This window comes from Saccostrea echinata, unplaced genomic scaffold (genome assembly GCF_033153115.1).
Source record: "Saccostrea echinata isolate AGI-Se365-2 ecotype Australia unplaced genomic scaffold, CSIRO_AGI_Sech_v1 ptg000142l, whole genome shotgun sequence".
Classification (NCBI taxonomy): Eukaryota; Metazoa; Mollusca; class Bivalvia; order Ostreida; family Ostreidae; genus Saccostrea; species Saccostrea echinata.
The window spans coordinates 1-15,537 of record NW_026889891.1 but is presented as its reverse complement, the minus strand read 5'-3'; the positions used below and the strand labels follow the sequence as shown (position 1 = coordinate 15,537).

At 34.7% G+C, this 15,537-nt stretch overlaps 2 protein-coding genes across 2 annotated transcripts in view; one reads left to right on the top strand and one right to left on the bottom strand.

The window, feature by feature from the left end:
* LOC133177427 (serine/threonine-protein kinase PAK 3-like) overlaps positions 1–6,047 on the bottom strand; it is a 50,118-nt gene extending 44,071 nt beyond the window's left edge. The window contains exon 1 of the mRNA XM_061312467.1: positions 5,930–6,047. The gene's annotated coding sequence lies outside the window, so the exon portion shown is untranslated. The remainder of the gene's footprint in view (positions 1–5,929) is intronic.
* A 2,021-nt stretch (positions 6,048–8,068) lies between these two features.
* LOC133177424 (phospholipid scramblase 1-like) lies at positions 8,069–15,194 on the top strand (the record flags this gene model as incomplete). Its single annotated transcript, XM_061312464.1, has 4 exons — positions 8,069–8,371; positions 10,756–10,827; positions 12,532–12,736; positions 15,083–15,194. Coding segments are annotated over exons 1-4 (690 nt in total), but the record flags the coding sequence as incomplete, so codon positions are not given.
* Between the last annotated feature and the right edge of the window lie 343 nt (positions 15,195–15,537).

The following is a 15,537-nucleotide window of genomic DNA, read 5'->3' as shown; positions in this document are numbered from 1 at the left end:
ACAGGGAGAAAAGTATTTCATATGATTCACATAAAGTGTAATTTTAATAAAAATACAAAAAGTATAAGAAACAGGTGGGTATATATATGCATGTATATCTAGGAAAAACAGACATATCAGATTCTTTTCTCATGCACGAGTGTAAATCAACATCTAATACACAAATTACCACCACATACTAAAATCTAATCTGATGATTAAAATGTGGGGTGGGGGGAGTTCTGCTTTCAATCTCCAGAAAATATATCACAACAGGTGCAGTAGCAGGCATGTAAATGTATATATACTACATACATGCAGCATTTATTCATATTTTCACTCAAAATAAAAGCAATTCTCATCAATTCTCATCTTTGCTTTTTTATCATGGATAATCTCTTTTCCTTCAATAAGTTATGATTTAATTATCTGTATTTTACTAAATTTTAAGCAATTAATGTCATATAAGGAAAAGCCTTTTTTCCTTCAATAACTTATGATTTACCTGTAAATGTGCTAAATTCTAAGCCATTAAACTCACATAAGTTGTTAGGCAAGAGGTAAAGCTACATTATTGCGTGTGTATCATTTCTGCTTTGATAATACTAATTAAAAAGTTAGAATATAATATATCTAAATTGTAAGGGTAATTGCATCAGGAACAAAGTGGTACACACTATCTATGATCTAATATGTTTAACAGGCAATTTCCCCTTCAATGGTTACTTAGAATTGTGACATCAAACTGAAACCAGTATTTGCTTATTTAGCTATTGACAATATCTCCACTCAGTACAATCAAATGCATGCCTTTCATCTTCTGAAATCATGCAAGTTAATCAAACATCTAAATGATCTCTATATGTTGTGAGCAGCAACCTACTGTTTTTCCTAGCATATGTTTCAAAGTCTAACAAAATAATATGAAAGAACAGATGTGTGGTAAAAGTTATGTTAAATATAATTTCAAGGGAACAACAATGTAGACTTTAAATAAAAATAATTAAAACATCTGTTCTTATGTTGATGTTCTTTCCCCTTTCCCGTTTGGATGAACTACCAAGTAATAAAATAATTCTGATAATTTCTAGTAGTATGGCTATTGGGGTTGTGAAAGTTGCTAATATGAAATGGGTAATATAGTATAATAAATTAATTTTAATTACAATATGTGTGAAATATCTAGATAGCACTGTACAAGAGGGATTGAAAATGGGATACCTCAATGACCTACAGCTTAAAGTTATCACATTCTTCAAACTTTTATTAAACATTACATGATTACAATTATGGGTTTTTAAAGGTTTAATGCAGACTTCCAAATGAAGTTATTCACTGGTATTTTGCTAGCTATCATATAATAATTTGCATCAAATATTTTTTTCATTATTATTTGATCCTTAACCTAGTAACTTGTTTAATATAAATGATGAAATCTTAGAACACATACTGGAAGTTTCTTGGGAATGTATCACTTTAATTATTTTTACGAAGATCCATAATAACTACAATGTACCCCTAAGGCTAACCATATCTGAACCGAGCGGCCTTCAGACATCTGGACCAAGTTCACAGAATACATTAACTTGAACATTGGATCAAATTGTTCTTCTCTGTATTTTATTTGACAGTCAGGTGCTTTTGGGATAGACTGAATGAGCATGCTTGAATTTGAGACAATACGCAAGTTTCGAGATTATCTCCCTTGGTGCGCTCTTTCATTAAGGAGGGGAGTTTTGTGCCTGCATAAGCAGGCAGGTGGGACAGTTATGTATACATTACATCATCAATATACCATCATAAGTGATTGTCGGGATGCACTCTTTAATTCGAACATTACCGAATTAAAGTAAGGCGACAATTTTTTCTATGAACAAAAAATTGCACCAAAACAAAATAAAAATCGGAACAAAAGAAAATATCAGTGGATAAGAACTTATCAAATGAGGGAAGAGATATGGATCTCTAATAAATAAACACGCATGTGATCATTGTACGTTGGCATTCTGAATGACTCTTTCCCTTATAATAACTTCAAAGATCCCAATAACTTTTTAGAAAAGGTTTGTACAATCAAAGAATTATTTTTCTTACAAAGACTATGACGGTTCTTTCGTTTTCTAGTATCTTAAATGAAAGTAAATTTTGTAACAAGAGGCCCAGGGGCCACATCGCTCACCTGAGCACTATGGCTAGGTAAAGCAGAAATCAGTTCAGTCTTGAAAGGTTGAAAAGTTTAAATATAAAAGTGGTTGGGTGGGGGGTGGGGGGGGGAGGGGGGTTATGAATTGAACAAATTGGAATCTACATTATCTGAGGATGCTTCCATTTAAATATGACCAATCATGGCTTTGCTGTTCTTGAGAAGAAGAATTTTTAAAGATTTTTCCTATATATTCCTATCTAAAACTTTGATCACCCATTGTGGCCCCACCTGACCCCCGGGGGTCATGATTTGAACAAACTTGAATCTACACTACCTGAGGATGCTACCATGTAAATATGACCAATCATGGCTTTGCTGTTCTTGAGAAGAAGAATTTTTAAAGATTTTTCCTATATATTCCTATCTAAAACTTTGATCGCCCATTGTGGCCCCACCTGACCCCCGGGGGTCATGATTTGAACAAACTTGAATCTACACTACCTGAGGATGCTACCATGTAAATATGACCAATCATGGCTTTGCTGTTCTTGAGAAGAAGAATTTTTAAAGATTTTTCCTATATATTCCTATGTAAAACTTTGATCACCCATTGTGGCCCCACCTGACCCTTGGGGGTCATGATTTGAACAAACTTGAATCTACACTACCTGAGGATGCTACCATGTTAATATGACCAATCATGGCTTTGCTGTTCTTGAGAAGAAGAATTTTTAAAGATTTTTCCTATATATTCCTATGTAAAACTTTGATCGCCCATTGTGGCCCCACCTGACCCCCGGGAGTCATGATTTGAACAAACTTGAATCTACACTATCTGAGGATGCTACCATGTAAATATGACCAATCATGGCTTTGCTGTTCTTGAAAAGTAGATTTTTAAAGATTTTTCCTATATATTCCTATGTAAAACTTTGATCGCCCATTATGGCCCCACCTGACCCCCGGGAGTCATGAGTTGAACAAATTTGAATGTACACTATCTGAGGATGCTTCCATATAAATATGACCAATCATGGCTTTGTTGTTCTTGAGAAGAAGATTTTTAATGATTTTTCCTATATATTCCTATTTAAAACTTTGATCGCCCATTGTGGCCCCACCCGACCCCCGGGGGTCATAAATTGAACAAACTTGAATCTACACTATCTGAGGATGCTACCATATAAATATGACCAATCATGGCTTTGCTGTTCTTGAGAAGAAGATTTTTAAAGATGTTTCCTATATATTCCTATGTAAAACTTTGATCACCCATTGTGGCCCCACCCGACCCCCGGGGGTCATGAGTTGAACAAACTTGAATCTACACTATCTGAGGATGCTACCATATAAATATGACCAATCATGGCTTTGCTGTTCTTGAGAAGTAGATTTTTAAAGATTTTTCCTATACATTCCTATGTAAAACTTTGATCGCCCATTGTGGCCCCACCTGACCCCCGGGAGTCATGAGTTGAACAAATTTGAATGTACACTATCTGAGGATGCTTCCATATAAATATGACCAATCATGGCTTTGCTGTTCTTGAGAAGAAGATTTTTAAAGATTTTTCCTATATATTCCTATTTAAAACTTTGATCACCCATTGTGGCCCCACCTGACCCCGGGGGTCATGATTTGAACAAACTTGAATCTACACTATCTGAGGATGCTTCCATGTAAATATGACCAATCATGGCTTTGCTGTTCTTGAGAAGAAGATTTTTAATGATTTTTCCTATATATTCCTATCTAAAACTTTGATCGCCCATTGTGGCCCCAACCGACCCCCGGGGTTCATGATTTGAACAAACTTGAATCTACACTATCTGAGGATGCTTCCATGTAAATATGACCAATCATGGCTTTGCTGTTCTTGAGAAGAAGATTTTTAATGATTTTTCCTATATATTCCTATCTAAAACTTTGATCGCCCATTGTGGCCCCACCCGACCCCCGGGGGTCATGAATTGAACAAACTTGAATTTACACTATCTGAGGATGCTACCATATAAATATGACCAATCATGGCTTTGCTGTTCTTGAGAAGAAGATTTTTAAAGATTTTTCCTATATATTCCTATCTAAAACTTTGATCACCCATTGTGGCCCCACCCGACCCCCGGGAGTCATGAGTTGAACAAACTTGAATCTACACTATCTGAGGATGCTACCATATAAATATGACCAATCATGGCTTTGCTGTTCTTGAGAAGAAGATTTTTAAAGATTTTTCCTATATATTCCTATGTAAAACTTCGATCACCCATTGTGGCCCCACCCGACCCCCGGGGGTCATGATTTGAACAAACTTGAATCTACACTATCTGAGGATGCTACCATATAAATATGACCAATCATGGCTTTGCTGTTCTTGAGAAGAAGATTTTCAAAGATTTTTCCTATATATTCCTATATAAAACTTTGATCGCCTGTTGTGGCCCCACCCGACCCCCGGGGGTCATGATTTGAACAAACTTTAATCTACACTACCTGAGGATGCTTCCACATAAGTTTCATATTTTCAAGCACAGTGGTTCTTGATTTTTCCTATATATTCCTATGTAAAACTTTGATCACCCATTGTGGCCCCACCTGACCCCCGGGAGTCATGAGTTGAACAAATTTGAATGTACACTATCTGAGGATGCTTCCATATAAATATGACCAATCATGGCTTTGCTGTTCTTGAGAAGAAGATTTTTAAAGATTTTTCCTATATATTCCTATTTAAAACTTTGATCACCCATTGTGGCCCCACCTGACCCCGGGGGTCATGATTTGAACAAACTTGAATCTACACTATCTGAGGATGCTTCCATGTAAATATGACCAATCATGGCTTTGCTGTTCTTGAGAAGAAGATTTTTAATGATTTTTCCTATATATTCCTATCTAAAACTTTGATCGCCCATTGTGGCCCCAACCGACCCCCTTCGGCTCAGGTGAGCTAAAAACGTATAGTAGAACTTTATAAAACCATCAAAATGATCATTGCTTAGCAATATCAAATTTCTATAACATTTAATGAACTTTAAAAGCCATAGCCAACGTTCATTTATTTATGCACGTTTGTATACATTAACAACCTGTCCCACTTCCATGCTGATATTGATACTTTTTGTAGGAGAGTTACAATCTCGAAACTAGCGTATTGACCAGGGGCCCATTTCACAAATCTTATGACTAAGATCTGTCTTAAGACCAAAAATTATTGTAAGATTGCAAAATAGGTGTTTCACAAAACTTTCATATCTTATGATAATCTTAAGATCTACCTTAATCTTACAACTTTAGAAACAATTAACTTTTAATTAGTTTTAAAAAACTAAAACAACTGTATTGTATTTTTTAAGTTTGGAAAAGAAATCATTGCTTTTCTTCCAATGACAATGAAAGTGAGATGTTCTGTTTCCATAAACAACATATATAAACTATATAATGCTATAAACTATAGATCTATTTTGTTTCATGCTCAGCGAGCCAATGACAGTGGGGTGCACATGATTCATCCACACCCACAAAAGATGCCAAATTCAAATCATTGTCACAGTCAGATTTGAAAATCTACTGCAACTCAATCACACTGAGCTCTAGGTATTTCCTCAAAAGACAAATCAAATATAACTACCTCATTTCAAATTAACGGAAACAAACACCTGAATACTTTCTATTTATAAACGTTAAATTTTTAAACATCTTCCTTTCTGACACTGTGTTCAAATAACGATTTTCTGGTCATATTACTAAACCAAATAAAACATCATAATACCGTACATCAATAGTAACAAGATCGTACTTACTTACTTCTCAAGTGTATGACTAATTACTAGAAGTTGAACAAGTTCACCGACATTTCCTCTGCCTCTTTTCTTCTTTAATCAAGATGGCACCAAAGTCTCGCTTCTGCGAGATCGCGATATGGGGGAAGGTGTCAGAATAAATAAAACTGCTTTTAGGGAAAATGTCAAAATCTGAAATTGTTTCCATTCTTGATGAGGTCTTACAAACATATAATTAATATTTTTTAAAAAAAAGAAATCAATAAAAACTACATTTTTTTGTTATATGATCATAAATTTGATGAAATCAAATATATTTTCAAAGAGTACATGTAAAACTACATTAGGTCTGAATAGGAAAAGTGTGAACCGGCCATGCTTCTCTTTCAGAACTGGGTAGATATCCTTTACATTATGATATTGTCAATAGATTACTTAAATACTGCTACAGACTAGAAAATTTAACATCAGATTTTCCTTTATTAAAAGATGCATTCATATGTAGTAAGGAACTCCATCTCGCCAAAAGAACAACTTCGTATTCCTCAATAGAAAAATTACTAAGAATTCTTGATATTCCAAACATTAAAAAAAAATATGTACTTTAATATCTGTATGATATAAATATGTAAATTTCCATATATATGATGTATGATATTATTTGTGCAGATTTTATGTACATGTATACATGTATGTATAAAAACTATCTGGTTTAATCCTTCTTTTTATATCAATCATGCAACTCTTTCTCTCTTGTGTGTATGTATATTGTATTACATGTATATGACTATATATAAATGTCAATTTACAATGTACTTTCTTTTTGCCCCATGAGGGTCCTTAATTGGTAAATAAACTAATTGAATTGAATTGAATTAATTGTAGGTAGTAAAATAAATATATTTTCAAGGAGTACACGTGTAGGTAGTAAAATAAAAGGCTGTACTTATGCGAGGGTCGAAAATGAAATTCAGTTAAAAAAAAAAATAATAAGTTCATATATATGAAAATTTATAACATGATAACAGGAATTAATAAAAAGAGAATTAAAAGTTCTCTTCCTTTTCCCCCTTTTTAAGCATAGTGACTTAAATTACTTTACATTTAACAATGCGGAAGACAAGCCCCTATACTTTTTATATGCATGTAGTCAACAAAATATTTTGTTTCTTGTTTAGTTGTCTATTTTTAAATAAACATGTAACTATGCACAATGACAGATTTGTTGGTGGAAAATTTTTGTTTAATTTAATATGATAATTCTTGATCACGGCCGTAGGAACCGGGGTGGGGGGCGTGCCCCCCAATAATTTTGCCGATATATAGATCACTATAAAAAATATACTACTACTAGCTTGTGTTACTATAGAAAATATACTACTACTAGATTGTGTCCCCTCAATAAAAACGTCTGATGACCCTTTTATTTTTTTGCTTGTCAAGGAATTTTTTGTATTTGATAGTGCCCCCCCCCCCCCCAACTGAAAATGTATGGCTGTGCCCCCCCCCCAAATATATATTGCACAGACATGTATTGTTCTAAATTTCAATCTGGCAGTACTATAGAAATGTGTAGCCTCCCCCCACCTTTTTTTTCCTAAAGGAGTTATTTTCATTGCATGTCAATAACATAATCACAAGCAACAATAAATAAAATGTTGCACTGTTAAAGAGTTATCGATCTTTGAACAACGAAGTCATGTACATGTCCAATTTCATGAACGGCACTAGGCCCATAGTTTCTTCAATAAAGGTTTACCTCTTAGTATAATAATGTAACTATTAAAACTTGTGTTACAGAAGCAAATGCCTGTGACCACCCCAACCCCGTAAAAACTGCAGAAGGTGCCCATGAAAAAAAAAATAATCCAGTATAAAAATATCTAGACACAAAAGGTAATATGTCAGATTAGATTTTGCTCTTTTTAATGGTGGGAAATCCTCCCCATAAAGGATTCTTCAGGCTTGAAAAGGCATAATCTGTATTTTATTATTCTTCGTTCAATAAACTTGAATGAATTTTTCAACATCAACTACGTAAACCCTGGCGATGTCGCCTCAGTATCATTATCTACATTCTGCTGGTAGGAAATAGTCCAAAATATCCACACATCCAAAAATCGCAAGCGAAGAAATAATTACTCTTAAACAAATTGGGGAAAATGGAACCAGAATTATCTCGACTGTCGACTTTAATGCAGCAGGACAGACGTCGACTGTCGCTGATGACTGAGCAGGCTGCTCGACAGTCGGTGATTTTCCAGCAGCCCAGGGGGTCCGTCGCGTCCCGGGGAGTATCGCCATCCTCGGACTCGCTAACCGAGATGCAGAGGAGAAAGATGTCTGTCAAGTCCCTCCGAAGGAAGTCTATTAATCCCCGTCTAGATCCGCCACCCGGTTTGGAGGGACTTACTGATAAGGGCTTCATTTATATAAGGCAACAGATGGAGTCCGACTTAAGAGGTGAACCTTTTCATACTTAAATTACACTCACTTCTAAGGACTGCATTGAATTTTTATTGTAAGACAATCCGTCATTTGTTAAATAGCCAACATCAATTTGAATGACTATGCAACGAAATCTAAATGTAATAATACTTTAAAAAAAAAACCAAATTTTTTCTTTTCTAATTCGTTATTATTTCAAAATTACCATGTTTCATGAAAATTTTGCAAAATCACAGATCTTGGATTTTCAATGAATAGCATACTAGTATTGTAAAATTGAGTGCCACCGCAAATTTCACGTCTCAAAATCGCGGCAACTACCCTTTAATACCCATGGTCTATACTAATTACTAGTATATTAGAGTTTTACAATAATCAAGTTTGTTTTAATCCAAGGTCAAAGAGAAATGACAACGAGATACAAATCATATCGCGAATCACGTCAGTTTTAATATTGTCTTTAAATGTAACTTAAAGGATCTCCAAACACTGCTCAATGAAGAGTTCAAATTCATGATAGTTTTATCACTTTTATGCAGTTAGAGTGATCTGCTCCGAAGAAAAATTGTACAGTATAAAGGGAACATAATTTGAAATAGATTAGAATTCTAGACCAAGATGAAGTAATTGAAAGTGCACTGGATAAACTCAGTATATACAATGAAGAGTTCAACTTAAATTCATGAGTTTTATGCATATAGAGTGATCTGCTCTGAAGAAAAATTGTACAAATATATATAATGTATAAAGGGAACATAATGTGAAATAGATTAGAATATTCCTAATATTATTCTAGACCAAGATGAAGTAATCGAAAGTGCACTGGATAAACTCATTATATATACATTTTAAACTTGGGATACCTGTATGAGACACCGTTTTGGTATTTCTTGCCATTTAGTGATATTCAAATTGAATAGTTGATGTCACTTATTCGAAAAAGTGATTTCACCTTCTCGAATTGGTGATATCACCTATTCGAAATAAATAATTATCACCTATTCGTTTCGTGATATCACCAGTTCGAACTGATATCACCAGTTCGAACTGGTGATATCACCTATTCCATTTCTCACACCATTAATAATAGACGATCCTTTCCTCAAGACAATCTAGCTTCAATGTAAAGTATGGGATGAAATTAAAAATGAGCAATTTCATTTTCCTAGAATTGATTCAAAATTGATGATATTGACTCCGTTACTCTTAAACAAACTTTTTAAAAAAATATTATAAAATTTCTCTTGACTTTTTGAACTTAATTTAAGCCACATCCTCTACTATTTCGGCATTGCAATCATCAAATAAACTCAAGATGCGCTGTAAGATATTACATTTTGGGCACAAAGGGAGAAAATAGGGGAGGGGCACTGTTCGTAAGGTATTAAAAAAGGGTTCATAGAACAACTCAATTTACAAATTCGGGGTATACACCGGTCAATGTATAAAGGAACTGAAATGTTTATACATGTACTTCCTGTAAAGAGTAAATGTATATTCAGTACATGTATAGTCTTGGGAGCAGTTGTAATTTCATAAATAGTTTGAATAGATGATCACCTTTACGAATTGGTGATATCCCCTATTTGATTTGAATAGAAGATATCACCAATTCAAATCAAATAAGTAATATCACCTATTCGAATACTAGTAGGTGATATCACCAATTCATATCAAATTGGTGATATCAAATATTCAAAAGCTGAATATGTGATATCACCAACTGAATACATGTACAACTGAATATTCGAATAGGTGATATCACTTAAGTGCAGTAAATATCAAAAGGGTCCTTCATATTTCTCCAGGAAAAATGTTCGAACACAATTCGGAAGTATTAATTAATGGACAAAAACCGCTCTTGCAAACCATGTTTTCAATTATTTTACTTAACTTTCAGGCCCGTAGAACGCGGGGGAGCCCCCCCCCCCATCCCCCACTTGTTTCTGAGTATTGTATTTTGCTATAGTAAATTTTCTTTTACATGCTGGTTGGACCCCCACTTTTTATTGTTGTAAGGTCGAGCACTGACAAATTCCAGGATTTGGACAGTAAAATATTTTTTTTTTCTTGTCAGATAAATTTGGGAAGTTGCCCCCCCCCCCTTTGGTCAGTTTAGGTTTTTTTTTTTTGCTTGTCAGATTTTTTTTGGAACCCCCCCCCTCCCACTTTTGAAACCTGACTTTACGTCAGGGTGCTTGAGTGCACACGTGGGTCCCACGGCCACGTTTGGACTCAGGACTCCTGACGTTGTTAGGATGACTTTACAGATTCAAATAATTTTTGTTTCAGGATAATTCCTGTAAAAGTAATTTCAACCATGTTCATATTAACAGTCAAGTAAACCTTCTATCCGAATAATATCATATATATTGAAGTTTTTTTCTTCCCCTTGTCAGGAGGTTGTGGGGCAACAAACACATACAAGATCTGGAACGAAAGAGAGGAGGAATTATTCTACGTACTGGAAGGTTAGAATACATGTGTTTATTTTATTCGGCAAACCTTGGATGATTCCGTCGCCTACATCATTAGATGAGGTGTGCCGAGTGGTGTTTATTTGTCTATGAAGTAAAACTGTGTTCAATCTCCTTAAAAGGCAAAGGTGTGCTCACATTATATAGATAACAATATCAGGCATATTGAATGTATTTACACTATTATTCTGAGACAAGAATGTACACAAACTACCATTGTAAGGAAAGAAGTATTCAAGGCAAGCCAAGCAAGAGCTGTCATACGAAAACAGAGTCCACCGTGTGAAGTTTTCCGAAGGAAATTATATGTATCTTATAAAAAGCAAAACTAATACACTCTGGCAAATTGCAGGCTTTATAAGCGGGTGCATTACATGTTCACAATTGTCATTTCTGCTTTATACTCGTTACCGCTACAAAACAGTATACGGGGTTTATATCTCTCAGTTGATTCGATACGCAAGATGAACAATTTCTAAAACAAGGTAAGTTATTGACAAACAAGTTAATGATACAAGAATATCAGCAGTCGTCATTTCGTATGTTCTATGGTCGATACAATGACCTTGTCAGCAAATACAATTTATCATTAAGTCAAATGCTGTATGATGTTTTTCATACTACTTATTAATCAATTATTTACCCACTGAATTGTCTACCGATTTTTCAGTTATTTCTCGATCATGACAAGGAGCACACTGCGGTTGTGACCGGTTTGAAGGGGATGCTCACTCCTCCATGGCACCTGATCCCACCTCTGATGTTTTAGATGTCCGTGTTTGCTATGCTCCAAAATTTGTATTGTTTAATGGACTTCGGAGCTTTAATACTGTTCGTTTTCTCCATACATTTCATACATTACTGCTACATTTACATGTATATGTAAACATTACAGATACTATGCAACTCCGCTGGCCAGCTCCTTATGCATATAGAGATATCACAATATGTACATGTAAGTCTGTTTTGGAGCGACTTTCTACACATGTACATGGCTTAATAAATTTTTCTCAGTTTTATACAAAAATTCATAACCTTCAATGATTAAACTGCATTTCCGCGATTTGTAACAAACTTTTCAATGTAAGCCATTTGGTTCAACCGACTCTATATATAATAATTGTACATTCTACTACAAGTTTAATGAATATTTGTCATATTCAATTCTACTTCGACTACATTGTGAGTGAATTATATTGAACAGAACTCATGTTCTGTTTCATGTGTACTTGTGATGGGTCCTTTTATGATATACCTCGCAGGTAGATTTGTGTATGTAGCGGTAATGAGTTGATATTACCAATCTTATTGATGAAATGAAGCGGTAATGCACACCTGAAATCTAGGTGAAAAGTAGCGATAATGAGTTGTAGTAATTTCTTGCAATGTAGTGGTTAAGAGTTCATATTAGACTTAAAAAATGAATCAAACGTTGCAGTTTTCTGAGCTAAAATTTGAAATTGACCCAGGTCAGCATGACTGGACCTGAAAAGTATTCCAGCAATAAATTCATCGAATTATGAACACTTCACGCGTGTTTAAATATCTTTACGATCATAAAAGTTTTAGCCAGATAATTTTGAATGTTTAATTTTGACCTTGACCCAAGGTCTTTCACCTTATTATTCTTGATATCTTTTTATCTTTCATAAATCTCTAGATCATGCATCAGAGTTATATAAATATTCTTTTTATCAGACGCCAGTTGTATTTGTCGCTGGTTTTGTGGTCCAAATCGACAATTTCGACTGGATTTCTTCACACCTCAGGACGACCTCGTTTTCACTCTGTACCGGAAGTCCTGTCGATGTGACTGGTGCTGCTGCTTGGACTGTGTTTTGTGTAACCACAAAGTTTATGTCGTAGACTGCCTTAACAGAACACTGGGATCCATTAAACAGAAGTACGTTTGGTGATCTTTAATGATTGTATAGTAAACAGCTCCCACAATCCTATTAATTACTGTAAATGCTGAATGATTAAAACAGAGAATTTATCCAATGAATAATAAATTGATTACGTCTTGGTTCACGTCCCTTGAGGAATATTCGTCCATACCGAGACGAAACCATTTATGGATGTGATTACTATTAGTGAATCAATATATTTCTCGTTATCTCACGCTTTCCAGTTTTCACGCCGACCCCAGCTCTTTTAGAGACCTTACTTGAATTATCCCGTAATTTTCACGTTCAATGCCGTGAATGTATCAAAATTATCGTGTAGATTGTTAAATTCCGAATGATCAAAAACTTGCAAGATGACATACCAAGCAAGTCCATAACGGTCTTGGCACTATAACAGTCCTCCCGTCTGCAAAGAGTTTCTTATGACTTAATAACCAGAACACGTTCGGGATTAAGATGGAAGATGATCTCTAAAAATAACTTAAAGGCAGAGATTTTAAGCACCGCCTTCAAAAATACCTGGTCTGTGTACCCCTGTCAATCAAGTGCATTAAGGTACATCACTGGGTGCTAGAACTTGATTGACATTTACTTACCAGTCCCTGTGTATACCCTGTACACCTTGTTTGGCATTCGTGGTGACCTTCAAATTAGCTTTTGATCCTTTGATATTTACTACACATGGTATAAACAATAGAGAATATGTATTACCATGATTACTATGGAATTTTTAGCTTGATGATATATATACACACACCTTTAGTATTTGAAATAATTAGGATATTCTTTATGATAATATATATCAAAATTTGGTATAATTTTTTGTCAAAGCTGAACAAATACTTTGAATAATATTTTTTTTATTGGGTGGGGATGCTTTGACACACATTCAATTAAAATTAATAAAAATTATTGAGATTAAACTTTATTTACAACTTTTTATTTCTAATTCAAAATCATCTCAAAATCCCAACACGTACAGGTAAAGATTGACTTCTTGGGTACCGTACTGTGTATTAAATCACTTCCTTTGTATAGGGATTAGGACCACAGGTAGACTGCTAGCCCTCAAGGCATTCACACCTGTACAAAATAAGCCCCTCCCTCACGTGGAATTTACCACCCGGTAAAAAATCTCGCCTTTAACTACTTCCTCGTGTAACTTCCTAGCCATGGCCGAAATTAATTTTTGAAAACTTTCGTAAGCTTTGAATGATTTGGTTCAAGTTGTATATATCCATTGAGTTCCTCATTGACAACATTTATATAGTCTTCGGAGACCAAGTTTTCCAACAAACTGTTGGAATTCCGATGGACACTAATTGTGCTCCTTTATTAGCTGACCTGTTTTTATATTCCTATGAAGCAGAATTTATTTAGCAACTTCTACACGAGAAGAGGAAAACACTAGCTGTGGCCAATTCGACATTCAGATATATCGACGATGTTTTATCAATTAACAATAAGTTATTTTCATTTATGTTTCGACTCGATATATCCCAGTGAACTTGAAATAAAAGACACCACAGAGTCTGCCACATCTGTTTCATATTTAAATATTTTACTGACTATAGACGGTAAAGGCCAATTAACAACTAAATTGTATGACAAATGAGATGACTTTAGCTTCTCTATCGTCAACTTTCCTTATTTATGTAGTAATATTCCACTATCACCTGCTTAAGGTGTTTATGTCTCCCAACTTATTCGCTACCCAAGAGCTTGCTCTGAGTACGATCAATCTTTAAAGCGAGGCAGACTACTCACTGATAAGTTGATGTTACAGGGATTTCAACAGCCTCATTTAAAGTAAGCATTTCGTATATTTTATGGTCGTTATAATGACCTTGTTAACAAATTTAACCTATCATTGGGTCGTATTTTGGCTGACTTGTTTCATACCAATTGTTAGGCCTTTGTTTTTGTTCTGAATTGACTACGGATAGTTCCGTCTACCTGATCAATACATACGGCTCACGGCGGGAGTGACCGGTCAACAGGGATTGTTTACTCCTCCTAGGCACCTGATCCCACCTGTGGAATTTCCAGGGGTCCGTGTTTTATACCCTCTTCACATATTTGTATTGTCTGTAGATTTTTTGAGATCGATCACTGTTCGTTATCTTTACCTTTTACATTTGAGTGAAAAATGATTTGGAAATGACAAAACTTTATGTATATTGATATATATTTTTCAAGTTAAGTCAGATTTTATTTGTTACCATCAAATGAGGTTCGAAGCGCTCAGGTGGGACAGACCACATAGGAAGTCAACTTTAATTTGACCAAAAATAAAAAAAAATAGAATTCTGTCCTTTTTAATCTTTCTGTCTTATTTGCAGATTTGGAGTTTGTCAGGGAAATTTTGAAGTTCTGGACAATGATGGTGAAACCGTCGCCAAAATATTTGGACCTTGCTGTATCTTTCGATGCTGTACAGAGATTACTTTCGAGGTTCGTGTAAAATACGAAGAATCCGTCAATATTTTCCAGCTAACAATAGAATTCTCAGCCCACACTGTTCACTGATTTGAAAGTTATTTGAACTTTTAATGTTTTTATATCAGTATGATCGAAGTAAAACTTAAAAAAAAAGATTAAATTAATGTATTCAGCTTAAATGATGCATTTTTAAGCAATAATCTGTTTAAACTAAATATTCAAAAAAAGTTTTCAAAATCAGCTTTTACATTTTATTCAATAAACACTGCCTTTGTACGTCTGTACATGCATGGTTTTGCTTGTATCCCGAAAAACTTCTTAACGTGTTTGGAATCCCTCTTAAATGTACTCACTT